Genomic DNA, 26537 nt, shown 5'->3' with positions numbered 1-26537 from the left:
TAAAAGACATTACTTAAACTGTCCAACTCTTCTTTAAACCTCTCAATACTAAATAGTCTATATTTTTACTATTATTTATTTATTTTCCAGTACACATTTACAGCCCAAACGTTAAGCACAGAGTATTAAAACAGTAATTAATGTGATTTATCTATAAGCCAATTTGTCAACTCATTGCAAAATAGCGATTAGTCGATTGGTGCCCCCTTATCTCATATCGTCTCAATTTATTGAATTAAAAAATAATTCCCCAATGCTGTCAGGTCATTGGTTGCTTTACCTCATTGGCTGCTCTTAACCGTGATATGTGTCCAATAAACAGATTTATCACGTAATGTCATCAATGACATATGGAAGCATGATCATTCATTGCTTGTATTTTAATGATCTTGATGATATTTTTATGATCTTTTCAAACCCCCCCACCCTGGCTCTGTTTATCTTATAGCTCGCCATGAAGCACAAGTGTTAAATCATCCACTGCCAAAGCCAACTTGTCTTCATGAGGGCACTGGAGGGGAATAACGGCAATTGCCATTATCCATCCAAGACTCTGGAGTTTTGTTGTTTTTATAAAAAGACATTGCGATATTTGAGTTATATGCTATGGAAGGAGCAAAACTGTTGACTAGAAGCTACCTAAATGGAAGGCTTTGGTTCACAATCCTTCTCTCATTTGTTCTCACAGCCAAGTTATGAGTCAAAGAGGTGGACCATTTTCTATGGCGGTTTTACATGTTACTTATTTATGAGCACTCTCGTGGGTGGTAGCCACACACACACATTTCAAAGCCACATTAATAATTAGATGGCGCCCTTGGGGGAGAGACGAATAATTTCATCCGTGATACAAACGGAGAACATCTGTTCTTCTAAGCTTTGCGATCGATAAACGTACGAGTGTCCACCGGAGACTCACTTTGGACTGTTGTCTATTGTTGTTGTTGTTGTTGTTGTTAATCATTCCACAATATATAAGACAAGTTTAAAAAAAAACAGCAACAGTGCAACCGCCAATTGTCAACACTGCCAACAAGTCATCATTGGAAGTTATTTTGACGCTTATCTACTGTAATCAACCACTAATATGTTGTAAAAATTTCGACATTCCGTCATTGATCAGGATGGGCGTCCAATCCATATGAGGTGAATTGGACATCTATTGTTGTCAATTACAGCCTAGGAGTTAATGAATCTGAGGGTCCACTGTAGGTCGCACTTATTTCACAGAGCCAGACTGAAAATATTTATTCTCGTTCGTATTTTTATTTTCCATGAAACAGTCCTGCACTTGAAGAAGAATCAATTCTATTGCATATTAGAGAACTATTGCTTTCTTGGATTCGCTTAGCTTTTACGTGATAAAAAGCCAAACGTGTCAATCTTCTCTGGTCCGTGTCGTGTAGCTGGTGACGCCTTTTCTGCGAATTTCTCACTTCCAATGGCTGCATTCGATTCTTCTGTAATAGATGTCCAACATCAAAACAAGTGTTTTCTTCCAAAAAGACAAAAGTAGTAACTTCTTTTTCACTGCCTTCATGTAACTTATTTGAAATATATTTTGTAATTGATATTTTAACCCGCTCTTTTTTGCCAGAATCGTCAATGTGCTTTCACTCATTGTCTAACGCAACACTTTGGATGTATGTTTTAATAATAAAAAGAAATGTGAAATATGTTTGTTTGTTTTTCCTCCAGGTCAATGTTATTGCTTTGTGCTCTTTATGTTCATATAGAAGTTTTTTTTTCCATCATCAAATATTACTGAGCTCCTTGTCACACACAATTGAAAGTGGGGTATTAGGTGTTCCATCATTATTTTAATCTATTATTTTAGGAAGAATAAAAGCGTTACTCAACTGCTTGGATTACAGCGCAACACTGCTCCCATGTGGTTATTTTTTTTAAACAATTATACCCCAAAATGTATTAAACTAATTTCAAGTACTATAAATAGCGACACCATTAAAACATTTTTATATTAGTGAAAAAATAAGAGATAAATTGTTCTATTATAATGACATTTCTTGGTTTATCCATGTATTTTTTTTTGCTTATCTTGGAAAGAATGCCAAAACAAAGTATATTTTGTACATCATAATTTCGAGAGATAATTAAAACAAAAAAAGTTTCCTCATTTCAACAGTTTTTTTAGTATAGAAAAAACAAATTTTGAACTCGGCATGGTCTCCTTGATTTGTGTTTTGGGCAAGAATTGTTCTGATCCTGTTGGTGGTCTTTGAGTAGGACAAAAATCTAAGCCCCCAAGCACCCTCCATCTCTCCCACAGGTATTGACCCCATGGGAGATTGAAAACTCAGGAGACCTAGTACCAGACCCTCCCCAGAATGCCCACCACCAGGTAAAACAAAGTTATCCCTTCTACATATGCATTTAAAATTATTGATCATTTTGTGGTCCCTGGCCTGAAACTAGTTTGCCATAACTTGACAACTCTATTTAAAGCAGTGATCTCCAAAACACTCCTCACGGGCCATGTGGGTCCTGGTTTTTGTTCCAACCGATCTAGCACAAACATTTTAACCAATGAGCTATCTTACAAAAAAAAAAAAGCAGCACCTGACTACAATCAACAGATTACCCTTGTAACTGGACAGATTGGTGCAAAGATGTCATCCTGCAACCACTGCAGCACTTTTTTTGCAAACTTTTTGGAAACCTCTGGTTTAAAGCAACTGGACATCAACAGATTTACTAATGTAAGCTTTCTGGAAAACTGTACAATGTCACTAATTCCTACTCTCATCACTTACCACTAATTTATAGTGATTTACTGTGTGTAAACAGGATAGGCATGGATTCAAAATGGCTGCTTTGTTTTTCCAAGGCCTGTTTTGAAGAGTTAACATATTGAAAAAAATATGACCTTGTGAGGGATAACATCTTTTTAATCTTCCATCCTGTGTACTCAATCAACTGTTGCAGAGGTGTTTGAGGGTTGATAGAATTGGGGTGCCATATTCAATGTCTTTACCACTACATGAAATGTTTGGGGAAGGGGTTTAGAGGTCATCTATTTAATCGCTTATGTCCATTATAATGGAGCTGGTATTCAAGTTAAACTTTGTGCATTTGTGAACGTCTGAGTAAGACTTGCTTAAATGTTGATGCATTTTAGGGGGTTGAGTATTCATTTTGATGCATTAATACTCTTAACCCTTTTATCAGTGGATCACCAACCCAAGTGAATACAATTAAATCTCTATTTAATTTAATAGTCAAATAAGGGGAGTTGGTGTCCATGAAATTGCAACTCCTATTTTCTGTACTCACCTAGCCATCACAGTATACACATGATTGGAAATGAATAAGATTATTTATGGGATGTTTCATACCTGTCAACCTCTGCCGATAACTGCCCTTATAAATGATTATGATTCCCCTTACAAACCCCCCAAAAACCTTACAAACACCGTACGACTCGTACGGTGTTTGTAAGGTTTTTGGGGGGTTTGTAAGGGGAATCATAATCATTTATAAGGGCAGTTATCGGCAGAGGTTGACAGGTATGATGTTTAGTAAGTGTGGATTTTTTAGTTTTGGATGACACAGTTAACCTTGAACGGATTTATTATACTATTTTCTACACGAATATAATGTTTCCTATTTAAACCAAGATTTCCGTTAATGTCATTAGGTTCTTGGTTCAAAACACACTCAGGAAATTGCATTTTACCTCTATAAAACATGTATATTAACTTTATTTATTTTTTGTAGAATTTGATACTATGAGTAAATGTTCAAGACTTATTGCTGGGATAGAGGAAAGTTTCTGGTAGTTTGCCAAATTTTGGAACATTTTGTTTCCAATACATTCTCTTTTTACACATGATGCATGAATTTCATGAATTTCTGTAGCTTATTAGATCCATAGCCATTACCGTTTTGACCAACAATTGTCAACATTTTAAAACCAGGCAACATAGACAACCACTCGCATATAAAGACAATTATTTATCGCAAATGAACTTATTAATTTTTTTCAATTATTTCAATGAGAATTCATGCATTTGCCACCATCCTTGAGCATAACCCATTTAGCCCCTTTTTCCAGCTAATTCCGTTCCTCTTTTTTTCCCTTCTTGTGACATTCACACCAGAGTATCACGGAAGGATGAACCCCGTCATCGATCCAGCTGCCGGCCTTGCGGCGTGTGTCGGCCATATTGAGCCAGGAAACAGATTGGTTGCAAATATGTGCTGATGTGTAATCTTTTTCCTTCCCCAGGGGTCCACTTGGAGCCACCACGTGGATCGAACCACCGTCTGCATGTTTAGGAAACATACAATGGCGACTTCTTTTATCTGCATGATATATTGGTGTTTTTTTTTGGTGTGTCGCTTCCTCTAATGCTGCAAACTGAGTTGGTTTAATATTGTAACAAGAGCCTCAACTCAATGCATTTTTAATACAAATCAAAACCAGAGTCTAGCTGCACTAATCCATAAAAGGGATTGAACTAAACTGTTTTTTTTCTGGCCAATAATGGATTTTTGAATACAAAAAAAATATTGATTGTTTTTTGCGCTTAGAAGGCGGAACTCTAGCAGCATGTTTCTTCTACATCTTATGCATTGCCATCCATCTTTCTCACCTACATGTCTACCTCTATTGATTTTGTGTCAGGGGACTTCCAATTTTTGGCATGTACGGTAGATGCACCAATTCCCTAGTGTTATTTTGAAGCATGAAAGAAAGTATGTAAGAAAAATCACAATTTAGCTTTAATTGTGGTCATCATTTTAACCAAATTCACAGGTTTGTTTTTTTATTCAATCTTTCGGCAGTTTACTTAATATGCAATTAACCTGCTCAAGAACTATTTCCCATTTCCAGAATTAACGAAGGTCGTGGTCCGTTATTTATTTAGAACTTGTTTGCTTTTTCCTCCCTCACCACTAGATGCCACCAAATAGCATTCTGTATCCCGCCTTTTAAAACCGACTATACTAGCGACTTCAACAAAGCTCTGAGCATGACCATTGCCTTTTTGTCATATCTTGATTTTGTAGCCATGGTCCTTTCCACGCCACGTGTTCCACCTCCCACCGCTGAGTGTCGTTGCTGCACCAGCCTAGCGCCTCCTGTTGGACGAACCCATGTGAACCCGCCTCTACCCGCTGAAGGACCAGTTGCAAAGCAGCCACTAACAAGTTATCCGGTATGCCTAATGTGCTGAGCCTGACTTTTTTTTATTTTTTTTATAAATCTTCCTTCTTGCTCTCTCTCGGTCGTGCTCGCTCTTGTTCGATCGTCCTTTTTTCTTTCTTGAAGACACGAGGTCCAATCCATCTGAGGTCAAGCTAATCCCTCTAATTCAGTTAATCTAATTTTCTGGGTATGCACACTGCGGATTTCTGCTTCATGCTGAATTCTCTGCGTCTGAACACAGTCCTAAATATTCCGACAGACCAACTGCAGTCCCTGTTTTTTGATTTGTGGTGCAGTGACCCCGCTCGTATTAGCAGGATATTTTATGCGGCATACTTAAAGGCTGGCCGTGATGTATGAAAATTAGCGGTACAAATCGGTTGGATGTTTTTCTTGGCTCAAATTGTGATTTTTGTCTAAAGGTGGTCATTTGATGCAAGATAAAATTGCCTTGTTGGCAATGTTTCAAAGGGTAGGGTTTAATGCTCTGATTCCTTTCCGAGATCACAAATGTGGATGCCAGGGGCAGACGGTCATGTGCCCCTGAATGGGATTCTCCATTCTAATGTATTGCTGTAAAAGACAAAATAATAGTATCTCAAAAATTTCAAAAGATTCAGATTCTTCTTCACTTGGCAAAGCTACTTGTTGCTGGATTTTTGGAGCGCGATCATTTGTCCCTAGTTGGTTAATTGAGATCTAATTGCCCATCACCTCAACTTGGTTTGGACAGAAACTGCCGTTTTAGCAAAACACAACTCAGAAGGGCAAAACTTCATGCTAAAAAGACTATATATATATATATATATATATATATATATATGTATATATATGTGTGTGTATATATATATATATATATATATATATATATATATGTATATATGTGTGTGTATATATATATATATATATATATATATATATATATATATATATATATATATATGTATATATGTGTGTATGTATATATATATATATATATAGATATAGATATAGATATATATATATATATATATGTGTGTGTGTGTATATATATATATATATATGTATGTATGTATGTATATATATATATATATGTATATATATATGTATATATATATGTGTGTATATATATGTATGTATATATATGTATGTATATATGTGTATATATATATATATATATATGTATATATGTATATGTATATATATGTATATATATATATATATGTATGTGTATATGTAATTACTCGCACTCTAAGTGTAACTAGACTGTACTTCTTTCCATTATGAGGTATTATGTGTCAAAGGAATCCATTTTTAATAAGAGTGCGTAACAGAGAAAATGAAGTGCTGTGAATACAGTTGAGTTTCTGGCAGCCTCATTAGTATTCATCAGCAGCTCCTCGTGTATATGCTATACATGCGTGTTTGAGGGATTAGCCAGCTCTATTAGCAGATAAGAGGGACTTTCTCAGTGGAAATGACGGCAGATAGACTATGTAGGTTAAACGTTGCTCGCTTGTTAACGACATTGACAGATAATGCCGCTCTTGCCACTTGTTCCAAACATTCAGTGGTTTCTCGTCCACTTAAAGAAAAAGCATATTAATAGTCATCTTTCAAGTTGGTATTTGAATGTAGAGAAAATTCAGTTGGTGTCAGTGAGACGTCTCGGGGAGAGGACGGGCGACAGGACGCATTTGGGTGTTTGCTGTCGGCTTGGGTTTCGTCTGCCTGGCAGCAGACAAAAACAAAGCATGTCATGCTCATGTTGCCAAATAAAATTGGCTGGAAGGGCTGAATCAAAAAAGTAAATCTGTGGGTGTTGTTGGTCCATCTTTGAAAGGCACCTGGACTCAGCCAAACTGATTCATTCCACCATGGATGCTTCAAAGCAAAAATATTCCACTTGCCGTGTCTTTGCGTTGTCCTTTGAGACGATTTAAAGGGAGTGCCGTTGAATGAGTGTCTGAATATGCACTACTTTCAAACGTAGTTTATTTTTGGTGGATAATTCATCAATGAGTAAGGCACTGTTGCACTATTAACATTGAAATCCTTAGATCTAGTTTTCCCCCTTAAAATGCTTGGCGTATAATTGAATGCTGATTTATTGATGGTGTCTTGCAGTGATCTGTAGTTTTATCATCCAAAATTTCTATTCATCTTTTTTTATTTTTTTATTTTTTATGTTCCATCCGTGCTTTCAAAATGAAGTCTGGACATTGGCAGTTCATGTAGGGCCCACTTGCCTCCACTCTCAGTGGGCAAGCAGGGCTAGAGAAGAGCCCTCAGATGAAATGAAAAATATATTCTCTGAATATTCTTTCAACCATCACTTGAGTCCTAATTTAAAATAATAAGAATAAAACTTTTGTAGCAGGGATAATAAGAATTCATTGAATTATGTATTGGCTTTTAAATGAATTTAAGTAGATGATAATAATTAATTGGCAAAATCCATTTTGCTGTGTTGTGCTCAAACCCGGACCATTCCAATTTAAACTCCCAGGACCTTTTTAAATTTAAATATGGAATTTGGATCTCTGCCCCAAATGTAATCGACTGCAAGGATAATTAGGAGAAAAAAACGGGCTTGATGTTAACTTTTTGGCCTGGTATGGTTGGCGCGGTGAATGGCTATATAAATAATTGAGCTGTAGTCTTGCAATTAATTGGCAGATGATGAAATTGACTGCGAGCCATGCAGCTAAAAGCAAGTGTTGCTTTTTCACCTTCACATAACATCAATTAGTCAACATTCTACATCTAGTCCAATAGTGTGTTTTTAATAGCGCTTGCTCTTGGTGCAATTGTAAGCATGTGGGTTTTAGGCTCCTTTGTAGTACTTCACTTTAACGTTGCAGCTTGTGACAGACATTTGTCTCTCCCTCGCTTACGCCATCAGTCTTCAAGAATGACCCCTCTTTCAGCCTTGACCTGCTGGATTCCACCAAGCAACCATGTCTTAGCTGACAGCTCACAAAATGGGAGCTTCTGCGTACACGGCCCTGATGGGCAGTATAGAAAGAGCACAGAAATACACTTTGGCACAGAGGGCACTCATTTGCACTCATTGGCGGGCATAGACTGTGATGGACGTCAATTGACAATCCAATATGGATGTCAAATGGGACAGAAAGATTAGCATTAACAAGCAGTCCTCCCAGTTTAAGTGAGTTTGACATCTATCACTGTCAAAAAAGAACAAAAAAGCTTTAGTGTTATTTGAGGCCAGAACCAGAGTTGTTCTTTAGTCATTTATTTAAATTGGAAATGTTGTTTTCCCCTGGAAGATGCATTTTTACTAATTCTGATGTACAGGGTTTACTGCATGTACAGTGGTACCTCGAGATACGAGCTTAATCCTTTCAGGAACTGAGCTCGTATGACGAGATTCTCGTAACTAGAGCGGACGTTTTCCATTGAATTGAATATAAAACAAATTATTTCGTTCCAGCCCTCTGAAAAAACACCAAAAACAGGATATTGGATTAGAAAAAAATGTTTTATTTCTTCTAATTCGCCATCTATTAATAAAGTAACACATAACTAGTGGTTTAATAGTAATAAAATGTGTTTAATCTAACTAAAATTGTGTGCACGAGTATACTTCATTACCCAGAAAGCCCTCTTTTTGCCCGCGCATGCGCGTTGTGCGTTTCCTGGTCTTAGGAGAAACTCGTCTGAATTAATCGTTCCGTGCTCGTAAATATTGTTATACACAAAAGATATGCAAAAAAGACCTGGCTTGGTCGCATCACGAAATTTTGATCGCATGACGGGCGAATTATTCGATCGAAATTTCTGCCGTAAGACGAGATTTTTGTATGACGAGCGGTCGTATGACGAGGTACCACTGTACTAGTATATATCGCTGCATATCATTGGTACAACCTAACAGACCATGCAAGGAATTCTAAAGTGTCGTCCCGCTGCCTGTAAGCCTCTCGTTGTCTTCATTAGCATTACCACTCAATCCCCCTTCTATCACACCCCGGAGTCCCGCCTTTCTGCTACTGCATCATTGCCTGCCTATAATTTGTTTAACTGACAAATTAAGCGTGTGATGGCATTTGCGGACACTATGTAGTGTCTTTTACCGATCCAATAAAGCCCCACGCCCCTTCATTTTCCTGGGGGGTTGAGATTTAGAGCTAGGGACTGTAACACCATCCTGAGGCCTCCGCCCTGTGATTCAATCGCGTGCAGGCTGGGGGAGGGGGAGTGAAGGTTTTAGGCATTGATCGGCGCTGAGGGGGCTTCGGAAATATGCCTGGTGAGTCGCGGCCAATCAATCAAACAATTAAGCCGTCTCTCCGGAGCCGCCTGTTCTCCGTTTAAGTCTAACCTTCTCGCTCCCCGGCTCGCTGAGCTCGAAATTAATTGCTTCTCACCACACACGCACACAAAATAAGCCCAGGAGCTTCACGTCGGCTCCCCGTGGACATCACCCATACTCGCTTTTCTCGCTACGGAATTGCGGGAGGTAGCTGTGACTTTGCATTGTTGTACTAACAATGTCTTCTAACAGCTTATGCTTCTAGCTTGTGCTGTTAAATTATTCTGCATTACCTGCCAACCTGTGAAAAGGAGCCAGTCAAACAGCACCAACAAATGAAATCCAGCACAGTCAGAGAGTTGACAGTTTAATATTTTTTTCTACTGCAAGTCCCATATACAATGCTCCAGTGGAGTTTTTTTTTATATGTGCAGAAGTCCAGGTTTCACAACATACACAATGATACACAGTAATTGGGTGTCGTTTCCATTAAATTCGGTGAATCGACATCGACATGAAGCTATAATTTGCTCAATTCCCAACCTTTTTTTGTTATTTGTAAATAAGGCTTCTATTTGTCAAAACCAAAATGTGCAGAAAAATATATATTTGTAAACTATGCAGCAATGTGGGAGGAAACTGGAGTACCTGGAGAAAACCCACACAGGCCTGGGGAGAATATGCAAATTCCACTCAGGAGGGTCGAAACCCACCAGGTTTTGAACCCTCGATCTCAAAACTGTGAGGCAGACGTGCTAACCACTTGACACCGCCCCCCCCTTTCTTCACTAGTGTTGCTGTAATTTAGTAACATAATAAATAGTCATGTCAGCTAACTTTCGAGGAATCGGGAATGCTTCCAGGGGATGCAGCCAAAAAGAAAACTGCCTCCCGCTTCTTTCCTTCCGCTCGTGATACCGAATCCCCCCCCCCCCTTTTCTCATAAAGATAAACCTCAACAGGGCTGTAAAATATTACCTACATACATATTGTGCCCCATTTTGCCCATGGTGCCCAATGAGTGCCCTACACGTACAGTCCTCCACCATTTTTCAAAGGGTTGATGCATGACATTTTTAAGGCAACAAGAATGTCAGTGCAATTCACAACATGGATCACCCAAAGGTGCCTTTGAACCTTTTCTATTTTTATTTTTTTTTCTCAGCAAGATATCCCCATCTTTTCCACACAGCCATCTGCTCCCTGATTCACTAGGTCACCTTCAACATACATGTTTAAGACACATATGTTGACACAAATACAACATAAATAGCACACTTCAAAACATGTGCCAAATGAGCCATTTGGAACAACAGTGGCCTACTATATTGTTAGGTCAAAAAGTTAAGTGTGAAAATGAATCGAGAACAGGCATATTCCGGCAAAATCCACCACAAGTATCTGGAAGATCTAATCATAATAATGCCCCCTCAAGCCCGCCAAACACACAACAAACATTGATTTGGCCCACTCTAGCGCTGAGATTTGCAAAACAACTTGCACACAGCATGAAACACAAACATAAGACATTAGATGAACACAAACCCACAAATCAAGAGGAACATCTAATTGCGAGGAACACACAGCCAATCCTTCGGTTCTGTCTGCCTTGTCCACCTGGGGGCAGTATAAGACGGACACACAGTATTATTTGAAATCTCTTAGCTCACAGGTGTCAAAGTGGTGGCCCGGGGGCCAAATCTGGCCCGCCTCATCATTTTGTGTGGCCCGGGAAAGTAAATCATCAGTGCCGACTTTCTGTTTTAGGATCAAATTAAAATGAAGAGTATAGATGTATATTAAATTTCCTGATTTCCCCCCTTTTTAAATCAATAATTGAAATTTTTAATCCATTTTTTCTTTGTGTTTTTAGTTCAAAAATCATTTTGTAAAATGTAAAAATATATACAAATATTTTCTGTTTTCCACTTTAATAAGGCACATAATTAAAGAAAAATGTGGTTTCCTTTCGCAATGAAAAACAAATGATTAAATAAATGAATTTCTCTTACTAAGAAAAAAAGCTCAAATAAACATTGTTTTAGATAGATCTATAAAAAATGGAATATTCAGAACTTTTAATCCCTTGTCTTAGCTCATCGCTATTTCATGCTGCGTCATTCTATGCGAAGGATCAAGAATATCTCATTGTCTAAATGTTGCTGCTGGACCCCATGTTTTACCCATTTGCGCGTGAAAAATATTTTCAAAAGAGTTACCAATGAGAGTTAAAAATTATCCTTAATTGCTCGGTACAGTTACAGTTGAGTTTAGCAGACTATTTCTATTTTCATATAATCCTATGTAGATAGATTTTACAGAAGAAATTACCCACTCTATTCATAAATGCTTAAATAAAATAAAATAGTTGATAAAGCTACAATTTCCCAGCCTTAACAAGAATGGCAACGATACGATAGTGACAGTGACTCAGCACTCTTGACATGATTGATGGTTGCATATGCGTGTGTGTGTGTATGCACAGAACTGGGCATGTCCCATCCTGAGACTGCTGACAGTGTGCAGCTCTGCAGAGGCGTCCCTCAGGGATGCTGTTCGGTTGCTGAGGCTGCACTGCGCACGCACGTTTCCACTGTACTCTAAGTAGCGGAGTTGTGTGGTTGCATTTGCTGGGAAAAAAAGCACTTGTTCAAATCAAGTAATATTCACATCAAATTTGACCTGTTTTGATATTTGACAGCAATGGAAAAAAAACATCTCAATGTAATTCCTTAATAAATGTCAAAGCAGGCTTTGGCATTTATTGAGCATATTTGTTATCTGATGGAAGTAACCTTATTCAAAAGGGGAACAAAAGTCCATAATTTATTATGGATAACTATGATGAGTGTGATGTGTGTGCATAGAAATGGATAGAATGTATAATGGATAAAATGTAAACAGGACAGAGACGATAGCTTTTTATTGAACACCTTAAAAGATGCACTGATCGGGCTTGGAAGTGGTCCATAAAACGAGCCTCATGATAATCAAAGAGTGATCAATACATGCCTCTGTTGGCTAAAGAGCAATCTATACGCAGGCTCTGTTTCAGGGTGTAGCGATTTAATGAATGCTCCTTTTTGTATACCCTCCATTAGCCGTGCGAGCACTCCTAAATGGCCGACCCCTGCGTAGTAGGGCTGACATGTGGTCCTTCCATAATGTTGTGTTGACTTGGAGCAGGTAAAGGATGCGTGTCATCATGCCGTATGCATGTGATCCACGGGAACAAGGTCATTTCATGTGATTCAGGCGTATGATGTCATTGAACTCCTCGAGCTGACAGGGCGACTTGAACATTGTGCGTGTGAATAATGTGCCTGTTAGCCAAGAAGAAGAATGGAAGAGTCGTTGTGACTGTGTCCATGTGTACAAGGAAAATTATACAAAAAGACCCACAAGTATTTACGGTCCCTTTGGAAAATGGTCTTGTAAGAAAGCATTGGTGTCAGTGATTTTGATTGGACATAAGGCAGCCCTTAATTGGTCTTTAGCTGCATGTCTCCATGTCAGTGTTGTGTAAAAACAAGGCGTCTGTTAGTCTCTCGCAATCAACCAAAAGTCAATTTTAACGACTCCTTTTGTCCATGTCTGTATCATCCTCATTTTGCTGCAATGACATTTGGAAAAAGTTATAAATATTAAAAAAGAAAGCAAAGTCAGCACGCGCTTTGACCTTCATAAGCCCATTGAGTTAACAACCTCTTGTAACAATCTCTTTGTTCATTTGACCACTACATGAAAGTGCCCGTGTACAATTAGATGCTATTGTTTTTCCCCAACTTGTACTGAAACTGCTTGTTGTGCGCTGATGTAAAAAAGCTATTGATTCCCTTTCGTCCCCTCCCAGGCCCAATCAATAGCTGTCTGGGACAATGCATGTGAACACAGCTGCAAATCAGGCTGCAAGGCATTTTAAAAATGTCTTTTTAATGTTTTCAGTAGAAAATTCCACTCAATGGACTTACGTACTAAACGTTGACATTCCTAGCCTTTAGGTTACAACCAGAGAAGAAAAGCAAATGGCAAGTGATGGAGTGATTAAATTTTGGAGTTAACATAGTGCCCATTCCACGAAATATGGAAATACTTTGAATTTGGCTGCTTAGGTTTGAGTCTGCTCTCTGAATGCTCCTCTTGTTTTCCAGTAGAAGTTTTTACTGTCACACACTAATGGGATCATTTTATTTTCCAATACTTTTTTTCACTGTACTTGTGCTTGTGTCTGTAACAACCTTAATCACTGCCATTGATGGCCTTAGACATCCAATTTGGACTGAGTTGATAGTGATCAATCCCTCCCCCATCCCATATTCAAACAATTTAGGGGCCTAGTGCCGTCAATGGCAGTTATTCAGTTAAGTACAGGGTGGGAGTATATTCACCTCTGCTCGCTCCATCCTAATATTATCATTACTGCCAACATATTTTTCAAAGTTTTAATTATTCTTCGCTGCCACAGTTTTAATATGTGCGCTTTTCTGCCTGACTTCATTGCCGAATGCAATTAAACAGTCATTGTATAAAAAGCAGCCATGAGGGTAATTAGGAGTCAGTTAACCTACACTTTAATCCGTCCTGTGGCTTTATACTGACTGACAGCTGTCATGACCTATGATGATACTTTCACTGTATGCATTTAAGTCTTAGCTTTGTGAATATACTGCATAGTGTATGTTGTGTTTACAGTGCGGTGCGTGACACTAGATTAGTTGGGGCGAGTTATGTTGTATGCTCATTTATCTGAGGATAGTCAAACATCCGGTGGGGCGGCTGCCGTTCCATCTGGTAGGGGCCTTATGGGGGACATAGAGTCCGATTGGAAGTCCTTAAGCCTTCCAGCTCGTAGATCTGGACTCATTAAGAGAATTTTTGCGGTAAGAATTTGTTGAATGGGTAATATAGAAAAAAATTACACATCTATCGCCCTTGACACGCAGTGGGTATTCACGTCTTCTCTGGGCTGGTGTAGTTTTTTTTCTTCCATTTGCGACATTATTTTAATGGTGCCATTAAGTGAAATCATCCCTTGGAATAGAGAACGAGGGTATGTCGTCCTTGACCTCTTGGCTTGGTTAAAGCTGGGCGTCCGTCTCTTCAGCTCCACAACGCAATTCCTTGGTTTATGTGCTACTTTTTCCCAACTCTAGACGTCCTCTGATTTGAAGTCCTGTGCTGCCAGATGTTGTACAGAAAATGAATGAATATTTAAATAGATTAAAAAATCTGCAGGCCTTGAACATTAATCCTTCATGACACAAAACAATATTCAAAGATGAGATGATTAAAACTTGTAAAGACGGAGCGTGTTCTTTTTTTAATTTTAATAACCAGGTTCCAAATCATTGCTTAATGTAAAAATGTCAAGAAAATTGATTCCGAGGCCATTTAATTTAGAAACACAGGTCCATAATAGGCAGTAAAGTTGTATTTGGCCCACAGAAGCATCGGAAAATATCAAAAACAAGCAAACATGCAAAATCAGATAGACAAACAAAAAATGTACACACGCACAAACAACAAAACAATGCAAACACGCAAACCCATTTACCCTAAAAGACACACATCAAAGAAAGAAAACACTCGCAAACCGCTCCGCTTGCTCTTCATCACTTATTCACCAACACAGCACACTGCGACCAGACTCATCCTTTCGCCCGAACATTTCTTCTCAGCATTCCTCAATTTCCCCCACTAAGCTCTTTTTTTTTTCTTTAAGGATGCAACGCAGCATCCAGTTCAGGTAGAAGATAATAGCATGTTGTCACGGTTTCAAATAGTGCTTAGAGGAGGAAGCGTTGGCGTAATTGAATACATACATGCCGAAACGTTGAATATCATGTTTATCAGCGCCAAGGTGAAGTGCTGGACCAAATAGCTGGAAAGGTTTTAAATTCCTGTGAGGTAAGCAAGAGAAATTTAACTTTTGAAGCTTTCCAGGGAATTTAAAATATATATATAGATATTTTTAGTTCTTTTGTGAAATATTTTTTTTAACCTTTTTAAGTGTCCTCAGAGTAAGGTTGCCTACTGACAGCCCAATTTAACTGGGAGTCACATTAAATATTTAAAGCTTCTCTTTTGAAGAATTGTTCACCACTTATAGTGCACAAAGAATTGGCGAGAACCTGAAAAACCTGTGACCCATATTTTTAAAAAGTATCAGTGTAGTCTCTAATGAAGAAGAACTTGAATCCAACTAGTTGTGCAAGTTAATGTCAAAGCAGCCTGGAGCCCGTTACTCAACTAATTGCCCTCAACATCATGGAATGGCAGCATCTTGCCACACAAGCCCGCCTGGTGCAACAAAATGAACAAATAAAAAAATGAATCTCCCAAAATACATTTCCTGGGATGTCTGTGGCGAGGTCACAAGTGACCGCTGTATCCAGGCATATAGATGACAGCCTAAGGATCAGCTGCCTCGGCATGGTGACGCGGCCGTAAAAAACTCCTTCGCGTCCTGTTAGTCACATGGCTTCAGAACATAGATGTCCACGTGGAATTTACTGCAACATTTGCTTTGACTTTGATAGACATATTTTCTCATTATGCCTTTTGAATAACTGCAAACATCAAAACAATATTTCCCTCTAAAAGAGTGAATCCATTCATTGCACTTCAGATAATCATTTCATTTCAAACACATTTAATATTCAAGCTTTTTTTTTTTTTTTTTTTAAACCAAAACAGCAACACCTGTTAAAACACAAACTGTATTCTAGATGATCACTTTATCGATTAATTCGGATATTTAATCAACTCATTATCTGTTAGGTGTAAGATCATAATATTATTTATTACGTTGTCCGCCATAGTCATTTTGAAGTGTGAAGGCCTCTTATTTAATAACTGGCCCCTTGCCACTCTTTGTAAAAGTACATTATTAGACGACATCGTTCTTCCGCTCTTTCTCCCCTTGGTGCGCAGTTTAATATTTTCATCTTTACACTCTGTTTTTTGATGTATGGCCACTTCAAGTGGTATTGACGCTTCAATAGAAAAGTAGACGTTGGCTCATTACTCACCATGGCTCATACAAGCTACTGCATGTTGAGACGGGATTACAGTGCACTATACATTGTGCTTAAGGAAGGGAAAAGTGCACACGTTGTGCTATTTCACTGCATTACTATTAACATGTCAAGAGATTCCATGTCGTCTTCGTCTAAAGCAAACAAACTCACCCTCTATACGGGACTCGTTAAACTCTTTGACTGCACTTGCTGGCCATATAAACATTTGGAGGCTGGAACCCACCAGTCACTACGTATACTGGACCTTTAGCGCAGTCAACGGCACTGAGGGATGAATGTCCAAAGCCTCTCCTCCCAATTTAAATGACAAAATGCATGAAAAAAAATCCACTTATTGAGGACCAAAACGGGAGTTTAAGACCTAGTGTCCTCACTTGCTTACTAAATGTTAACATTTTGACCTCTTACCACAATTTGTGTGGGTCCATTTTTATCCTCCCATGCTAAATATGTTTCCATAGAATGCAGATAACCCCCCAAACAGTACATTGTTACATTACGCCTTCGTCCTACACCCTGCTTTAGCCGGTGCCGCTTAGCATCTGTTCGACCTTGAGGGATCGATGGAAAGGCGCTACATCTGAGCCGTGACTCATAAATAACAATGAAGGATGTGGCAGCAGGTCGTCACATGACACCCACGCAGACATCCCGGGTTCACACAATCGGAAATTAAACCGACCCATTTCCTCCTCCATACACACCAAAGAGTTATCACTCATTTTATATTTGTATTCTTTAACAACGTTTTACGATTGACGCTGCCGAGCTAGAGTAGTCATTCACTTTTTTCTTCAGGTTGTAAGACAGAATTTGACGTACAAGTGAGCTCAATACACTACAAGCTTCGGTAAAATGGGAAAAAACAGTTTAACTTAAAGTTAAAGCTTAGGGGCAACACAACCCCCCCCAAAAAATCAGTTTAATCTGTTTCAGGACCAATAATTATTTCTTGCATAAATCCCTTATCGCAAATTTTAATAGTGGTGTCTTCGATTAATATTACTTCATTAACAAGATTTGGAACATTATATGCATGAATTATGATTAGAAAACTTTAAATGTGAACCCGGCAAATAATATGACCTCACGAATACAGCCTATGCACAACGATAACACTTTAGTCCGTTCAACACAATGCTATTAACAACAATACCAGTACTGATGAACGTTATTGTTAAACAAATTTAACTAATCTACGCCTTTTTGCGTGTATAATTTAATGCTCTCCTCTTTAGGGTTTCTAGCTTAAACAATGGAAGAAAAAAAACGTATCAGGCAGTGAAATTTGTTGAAAAGTAAGAGAATAGAGATTAAAGTGAAAATGTCTAGATCAGCTTTGATGTGTGAATTAATGATAAGGACTCCATCTGATCCATTAGAAAAGCCCCTCAAAAAATCAGGAACAATCATTTTCCAGAAGGGGCGAGAGCGTGCGCTTTAATTGGAAAAATGGAAAGTTTGTGCTGATGCTCACACATTCACTGACTTTATCGCTCGATTCTTTTCAAAGTTTCTTCTGGTATCTCATCCACATTGCAAGAAAACCAGAATTACATTACGCTTCCAAAATATCTTGTGTTGTAACGATTCCCATTGCAGTCAACTTCACTCCACACGCTTGCAGTGCTCTTGATTTGCTTAATTTCGCCATAACAGTTCTGTTATTCAGTTTTAAACTTAACTTTCCTCAGTCTCCCGGTATCTTATCCGCCCTTCACATTGCCGGAACACCGGCTGCGATCACTTGGAGTGCTGCAGTAATGATGATTGTTTTTCTGGAGTGTTTTTTTTCCCTGTAGTTTAAGCCGTCAGTCACTGTCTTTTGCTCCCAGTATGAGATTTTATTGTTCTTGTTATACATTTGAAAGAGATTGCTATCGGCATGAAAGCCCTAGACACTCAGCCTTGCTTGAAATTTGAGGAAAAATGATTAGTGGAAAAGTTTTCCTTTTGCCTACTTGGTATAATCTTTGCTACATCCCTAATCTTTTTGAATAGTTTTCTTCCATTACCATAAAAATGCCTTAATTTATGCAAATAAAGCACATGAAAATCAAACATATAGCTATGCTGTACATGCACTATATGTATAAATTTAGGATGTTGTGTTTACAGTATATTTTAGGGCTGCACGATATTGAATGAATGTCTTTAAAATAATGAATTATGAAGGCAAACCACATTTTAGTCAATTAATAATTTCCTTTATGGTAATTATTTTATATTTTATCTATCTATATATTTAAATCCTTTAGAGACAAGCTAAAGATTGGATTAAAATCCCTATGGTGAAATTCTACAGTCTTTTCTCACATCACACGTCTTTAACAGTAAAATACTCCACCTCCCCTTTTGCCTACCAAATCCTGTTTAAGGTAGGAAAGGAACATTCATAAAACGCACGTCCCGGAACGCTGCGGAGTTCCGCTTTTTTGTGTGTGTCTACTGCAGTGCAGTAAGAGGGTTATATTGATCTATGTGGAGGCTTGCTTCTCCCGAAATAGCAACCATTGGAGTTATTGAAGGAGAGGAAACAGGCCGGATGTTGTGTCAGGTCCCCTGATCCGATTCTGGAAGAAATACCTTGACACACCCAGAGCTCACAAGGGGATTGTTCCTTTCAAGTCGGGGTCATAAATCACACTTGTGCTGTTGTTGTTATTAATGACGTGTGGAGACTGTAGCATGGTTTTATTATAGAGTTTGTATGCAGATTTGCTAAATTATCCAGGGAAGATCCTGCAGTATATTAGGAAAGGAACACAAATGGAACAAAATGAACTGATACATTATAAAATTGGCTCAATAAATTATGGATTTTTTTTCTTTTGCTGGATACTATTGTTCTTGTTCTTTGTCGCTTTTCTCTAAGGGTGTGTTGTCTTGGAATCTCTTCAGTGTTGGGATTTTTATAAGTAGACACATCAAAAAGGTTCAATTTCCCCAGAAGTGAATTTCAATATCCTTCCGAGGACTTAAAAGGACATCAAACTAATAAGCTTGTTTTGCCGTGACAGAAACATTTTAATCACGTAACCTCTTGTTATCCGTCTTAGAGTCAGATATGGCGAAAACATACGTACATCTCTTTGATTGTAGTCGCTGTCTCGCTATCAGCAAGAACATGAATTTGCTGATCTGTTCTGCGTAATGCAAGTTGACACCCGTGGATGTCAGCAGAATTTTTTATGGAATCTAACTTCCACTCCTCCCCCCTCCCCCACCTCGCTCTCAACAGGGTGTCACGGCAGATTTTCAACCCCGTCGAGCACTCACCTCTAGGAGCAAGGGTGACATTGCCATATTCCATGCCCTTTTTTCATATTTAGTTTCAATCAATAATGTAGTTCACTTCAACTTCCTGTGTGCCAACTGGACTCTTTGTGTCCCATTGAAAGCAATAAATGTAATTAATTCATTTACTGCCACTCATGACTGCATCTATTTTAGGGGAGGTGCTAATATGCGGAATGTAATGGCACTATGTTTCTACCAAGTGCTCAAATTATGGCTGCCGACCAGTGCTAGATGTTTTTTTAATCCATGTGGAAATGTGTCTTAATTTTACACTCAGTGATCCGCAAAAGAAGCAGCTCCTTCATTCGAGTCAGACACTTCTTAGGTTTTGCCAAAACATCTCATAACATTTTCTTCTTCTTCTTCGAGTAAATCTAATTCCTTACTCCTTGCCAATTTCTACCGTCACGAGTACGGATTAAGGAATCTCCGATGAGGCAAACGCACCTTGTCGTCTTCTTCTTTCACCCACGCCTTTTGGGCTTCGATCCAGAAACCAGATTATGGACATCTAGTAAATAGAAAAGGACAGAAAATTGTCACGAGTATTCTCATTGAGGCTGGAAGATCAGGTACGCCTTCACATCTTTGTGCCTTGTGAATGTGAACAAACATTTTCTCTCCGATATACTGCACATCATATCTAATACTTTTGAACTCCAGTGTGAAATATCAGTCCTTACTAGACAGGTGGGGGTGGGGGACAAACTTGGCATAAGACCCAATTGTTGTCATTGAGATGACTTTCTTCACTTTAACCTTAAATGTCTTTTAATTACTCATTTTGACATCCGCCCCCTAATGAGAACATCTGCTGCACATATACACTGTACTTGTACACTATCTTAGCATGCAGTGAGTTTCTTCACTGCAGTGGCATTATGCAGTTTGTCCAGCTCTAATTCAGTGTCTGCCAGTAGAGCAGGTGAATTAAGAGTGTAACTGGGTTATGAACGTGTGACGACGTTGATTTAGTGACCATTACTCCGCTCCCGCGGCCCCACACGATTTGTTGACGCCATCCATCTTCCTTCCAGGCGCAAACACATTTGTTTGACATGCTGTTCCCCCCCCTGCCCCCTTCCGATGCTCATGGATAAGGCATGTTTATCGCCTCCACAAATTTAAAGCTTACTTGAAGTACAGCTAGAAATGTGGACTCATTTTCTTTATTGGAAATCAGACACTGCCATTGACGGCAGCAGATGTCCATTCATTTGAAATGGCAGCAAAATATCACTGCCAAAGAATGCTTACATGTATTTTACCATTTTCCCACTAAATTTAACACTTTGTTTACACTGTGGCTCATTTTAGGAAAATCATGAGTGGAATCGTGCTTATCTTTTGATAAAATGTGTTTATTTTTACTGTGCACGGTGGTAATTATATTCACTCAGCTTGAAAATATTCTCTTAACATTTTCCCAATGCTGTGGATTATATTCTTTCTTTCTTGCTCTGTTTATTCATGAGCACCTAGCAATCCCTAGTGAAAAAGCACAATTTCTTCTATGTTCTGCCAGTCTGGATCTTCATGTTAGCAGATTGCATCTCTTCCTTGTGACAAAGCTTCCAGACCTTTTTATCCTTCCTCAAGGTGATCCCGTCTCGGTAGCTTGTCTCTCGTACAAGATGCTATTTCTGTATTTCTTTTCGTGGCATTTAATCAAACCTCTTCAGGTCAACCTAAACATGCAGAGCTCAAAAGGGCAGGGGGCATCTGACCTAAAACTTGAGGGAAATAAGTAGAAAAGGCATGGGTGCAGTAAGTAAATATTCAAATTTTCACTCCATCAATGGCAACCACTGGGAAACGGTGGGAGAATGCATTAGTTGGTGAGCTTAATCTTGCTGACAAGGAGACAAACAGCACCTTGGTGAAGGTAATGATCGCTCGTTAAAGAACCTCCCGTGTCCCAGTTTTGCGGTAGTGCCTTGGCCGGCGTCCAACGTCAACGCGTCGACACGCCCTCACCACCTCGTGAGTTAAGATCCCGCCTGCCCCTTTTGGCTCTGATTTGCTTATCGATCGAAAAGGTTTCATCTTGGGTCCGCGGTGAAAGCTGGCGCAGATACGTTGGCCGTCAATCTTACGGCAGATGCCGCAATTTAGCTCAGGATTCACCTTTCAATATCCTTTTCGCTTCCCTCTTTTGCATCTCCCTGGAACCTCCCTTTTGATTTTTGCATGTTCACTCCCCCATTTCATCTCCATTTCTTCTTTCCTTAGTCACAGGTCATTTTCTTCTCCTCTTACCTGTTTGCCTCTTTTCTCTTCCCTCTTCTCTTCTTTCCTCCCTCCACATTCACTGCTTACCTTTCACCTTGCTCTATCCTCTTTCACCTCAGCCTTTTCCCTGCTCTCTTCTCATCCTTTCATTTTTAGCATCTGTGAGTCTCTCCTCTTTTGTCTACTTATTTCTTCAACCCCTCCATTTTGGTGGCTCATTTTCTCTCCATACCTCATTCACCTTTTTCTTTCCATTTGTTTCCCCTTCACTTCTTTCTTCATTCTTCTTATCCTCTAATTTTTATTCTCTCCATATCTCCATTTCTACTTCTTGTCTTTATCAGGTCTCCTCTTCCTGCCTGCTGTACTTCCTTCTCATCTCCATTTCACACTCCTCCTTGCATTTGTCTGCCTTCTTTTATTTTAATCTTCTCTTTCTTCCCCTCTCCCAGCTACCTTCTCCTCTCCTTATTCTCCATTACCTATCCGAGCCTCCTCTTCGTCTCCTTTTAATCTCCCTTATCGGCACTGCTCTCCAATGCCGCTTATCTTGCATGCATAATGAGTTGTTGCATGATATGCACTGGACATGCAGTTGTTTACTTTATATATTCATTTGTAGGGCGTGTTTGCATCTGTGCTTCTGTTTCTTTCTTCTTTTTTTTAACAATGCATTGAACATACTCATCAAGGTACGATAGACAGATCCCAGATCAGTTACAAGGTAATCCACTTTAGGTTCTCTTCTTCACATGATAAACACACACAATCTGGTTAGCCAAAGCCTTCTTAGCTTTCAAGGTGAGGCCGTCGCCTGCCAAGCTGATTGTGCGTGCGTGCGTGCGTGTGTGCGTGTGTGTGTGTGTCTGGCTCACGTGTGTAAAATCTCTACATAATAATTTTGGCCAAAATAGGGGTAAAACAGAATTGACTCTTTGAATTATAAGCACATACACTGTAGTATGTGGGGGGAAATTCATCGGGTTTTAAGAACATTATATTAATATTATCGTGATGTTGCACCGAAATGATCACAAAAAATAAACTGCGCTGTTTAAATTTACCCACCGAGGAAAAAGTAATTCTTTAGTATTAAGACTGTATTTTTACCGATGACATAAAGTGTAAGTCATGCCTCAAGTCTGTCACCAACATCTTATATTTTCATGAGCTTAACAAATTTTCATTGTCACACTTTGAGGTCATTTGCCTTGTTATTCCAGCCGTCACGGTGGCTTCTTGCGCTTTCTATTCTCCACCCCTTGTGTCCTCAAGCCAAGGCCACACCAATAAATGGACCTTTAATTAGATCCTCCTATACACACATGCACACGTGTAAGTCTTTGTGAGGAAACAATGAGTATTAAAATAATTTCAAGGGAGCTCAAGCTTAACTTTTTCACTGACAGGCCCTCACATTAGTTTCCTTACTTAGTGACAAATGTTAAATATATTCTATAAAATATTCCCGGTTGAATTAATAAAGCCATTTTTATAATGCTCCAATTTTTAGATCCATGAATGTGCATCGCTGAATTTAATGTGCCCAGTGAAGGTACAAGTAATGCCCACAACACTCGTGAGCATGTCTTCAAGTAATAAATCACTTCCCAATCTCTTGGATTGGCTGTGTAATCATGACCCCGTGCTTGTGTGCTGGTGCACAATCTGTTTGTGTTCGTGTGATACACACCTCATTCCTCTGAGGAGCATCTTTTCACAAAGATATAGAATCATGCTGACAGAGGTTCCTGATGTGAAAAAGGGGGGGTAACAAGATAAATGTCACTCAAAAGCCTCTACTCATGGGAATTTACCCTACACATACTGGAAGTCAGCTTTGGTAATTGTGTTGTTTATTTTGAGGTGACTGGCTCTTTAAATCGTCCGCTGTATGCGAAAAGATGGGTCAGCTCCATCTCCTAAGTCAAGGTGATATAAAACAATCCCCGCTGACTGCTGACCTTTGTGTCTTTGGCCATCTATTATGTGGAATTTGTGCGTGTGTGGAGGTGCATGTATGTGTCAAGCTCATATTCATCCAAGGATGTGCAACATTTCGTGCACCTCGGTGCTTAATAGCTGCGTGGTGGACATCTTTCTGGGGATAGGATGTGCTATAAATTTTAATGTTGAATTTTGTATAGTGGTACCTTGGCTTATAGGTCTCATTCATTTGCTGACCATGCTTGATTCAAAAATACTACTTGAGAAGGGGTCTTGAATGTCACGTAACCAAACCGGGAAGCATACTAAGTCGATGTGAAATTTGGAGAATTTTACAGAGCTTTACAGATAATTGTCGCTAAAATATATCAAATGAGTGTTAGTTTTGTCTAATGAAATTAATAAAAGTGGAAATGACAACTATTTATTTACAACTCTTTCCTCCAATAACCAGTGAAAAGGGAACTGAAAAATGGAAACTGAAACTAACCATGTGAGATAGTTTCCCAACTATTGCCTGGAAGCCATTTATGGTCTGCCATTGTTTTTTTAAGTGTGTTTAGTTACTATATACGATTTGAAGTTCCAATTTGTACCACTTATCAGTGTTTCCTATTTCGAGGATGCACTTTTCTTCCCCCCTCTCTCCATGTAGCACTTGCGTCTTATGCCCATTGATAGTGAAACATGTTTCCATGTAGAAAAGCCGAATAGGGATGTATATATATTTTCGAGAACATTTTAAGGATTGGCATTCTGACACAGTGGGAATGCTGCGGTGGGACCTCAAAGTGGATTAGAGCTTCTGCCGAGTCCCGGCGGGATAACGCTGCTGCTCTGCTTGGGTTTGATGTGTTTATCACACCAGGCGTTCCCCAAGGCTCCTTATTAAAGCCACTACTGCTACTCTTCCCTTTTCCTATGACTGCTTTGAAGAATAGCCATTTAATTTCACCCCACTATACTCCTCTTCTGCTTTCTACGTTTGGCTGTCTTCTCACTAGCGTGCCGGCTTGTGTGTGTGTGTGATGATCACTCTGGGCTGATTTAATGCCAAAGGTGCAGGAAATAGAGGTCAGAACCCATCGTTAGTGGCCAATGAATGCTTAATTAGGATACCAAATGGCACAGTGCCTCCAGTTAGGGAAGTTACAGCAGAAATACCAGTCAGCATCACTCTTGCTTGTTATATCATACTCTGATACGACTATCGCATACCATGGATGTATCCATCTTAAAAAAATAGGTTTTTGGACTTCCTACAAGAGGAAGAGCTCTCAGCAATGTGTGTGTGTGCTATAGTGTTTCAAGACAGATAAGCATTCCATGCCACATAATGAGGATACTACTGCTACTTTCAAGAATAGTAGTTTCTCTAGTTTCCCAGAAATGAGTCATTAAAGCTGGCTGTGTAAAACTACGTAAAGCTACGTTCCCGCTACAGGTCAATTCTGATTTCTTTCCCAATATGTGAGACAAATCCGATTTCTTTTAATACAGTGTGACTCATCCAAATCTGGGCTCCTTCTTATATGGATAAGGATGTCTATGCAACACCTCTAAAGTATGAATGCAATTTCGCATGAATATGCCCTAAACATCAAGTGATATTTGTCACCACTGTTTGATAAAACAAACAAGAGATGTGGGTGTCATTTCCTTATTTTCAGCTTGTTCTTTCCTTGCTTTCATTCTATATTCTCTCCTTCCTGCTGCTGTCCATCAAACGTCCAGATCTTTGTCATGTGCTGACAAGCTTCCAGGCTTTTCAGAGAGGGGCGGCAGTGGAGGAGAAGGGGTGAAGCCTCTCCACACGAAGCCCCACTAATCTCCAAGTGATCTCACTTTCCTGAGCGGTCATGGCGGTTGACCCATTTCGAGAAAACAAACCCTGTTTTCGTTTACTGTTTTAGTTTGCGCATCTGTAATCAACGCCAAATGTCTCTGGTGTGCAAACAGAAGGTCTTGTTGATGTTCTTCAGGCACTTTTCAGAAGTAAGGACCATTAGCCTTGGCCAACATTGCTTTTTTTTTCTCTTCCAGAAGCAATTTAGTACATCCCGGCAGCACATCTTGATTCTTTTATCATGATTCAGACCTGACACGCAAAGACATCTCATTGTCCTTGCTTGTTTGTAAAAAGGACATCCCAATCTTCATCCATTTGCATCTTTTAGAGTTATGTCCGCGATGCTTAAATTTAGATTCTATATCTACATTCCATGGCATGATTTGGATCTGAACCTAAATTTGGTCAATTACTCTCCAATTTATGTTTAAAATTTTCACACCATATATCATCAATTTAGAATTTTGCATTTAGTTGTGTGTCAGAACAAATGAATGAATCTAGATTCTGGATATAGATTCTGTAAATGGATGTGGATCATGAATTTGGGCCTTCAAATTCGCCCTTCAAATGTAGTTAGAAGCTTTTCCTAAACAATTTTTAATACAACCAACTTTACAATTCATATTCTTTTATCAATTTCCTATATGGATTATTAAGCATTTAGCAAATTTACTATTTTTTATGTCATGGAAACAAATTTCTTATGAAAAAATAATAATAATAAGATCAGGACCC

The 26537-nt window shown here is 39.0% G+C and overlaps 1 protein-coding gene across 4 annotated transcripts in view; it reads left to right on the top strand.

Moving 5' to 3' along the window:
* The window catches only part of stxbp6 (syntaxin binding protein 6 (amisyn)), a 91707-nt gene that overhangs the window by 28596 nt on the left and 36574 nt on the right, over positions 1-26537 (top strand). For 2 of the 4 annotated variants that reach the window (XM_077620390.1, XM_077620391.1), the window contains exons 6-7: positions 2291-2362; positions 4250-5183. In XM_077620390.1, the coding sequence (XP_077476516.1) occupies positions 2291-2362; positions 4250-4372 (195 nt within the window). In that variant the 3' untranslated portion in view covers positions 4373-5183. Of the gene's footprint in view, positions 1-448; positions 1672-2290; positions 2363-4249; positions 5184-26537 lie in introns of those variants that run through there. The other 2 variants (XM_077620392.1, XM_077620393.1) reach the window with 2 other exon arrangements.

Source organism: Stigmatopora argus, chromosome 15 (assembly GCF_051989625.1).
Source record: "Stigmatopora argus isolate UIUO_Sarg chromosome 15, RoL_Sarg_1.0, whole genome shotgun sequence".
In the NCBI taxonomy this organism is placed as follows: Eukaryota; Metazoa; Chordata; class Actinopteri; order Syngnathiformes; family Syngnathidae; genus Stigmatopora; species Stigmatopora argus.
This window is presented reverse-complemented; position numbering and strand designations above follow the sequence as displayed.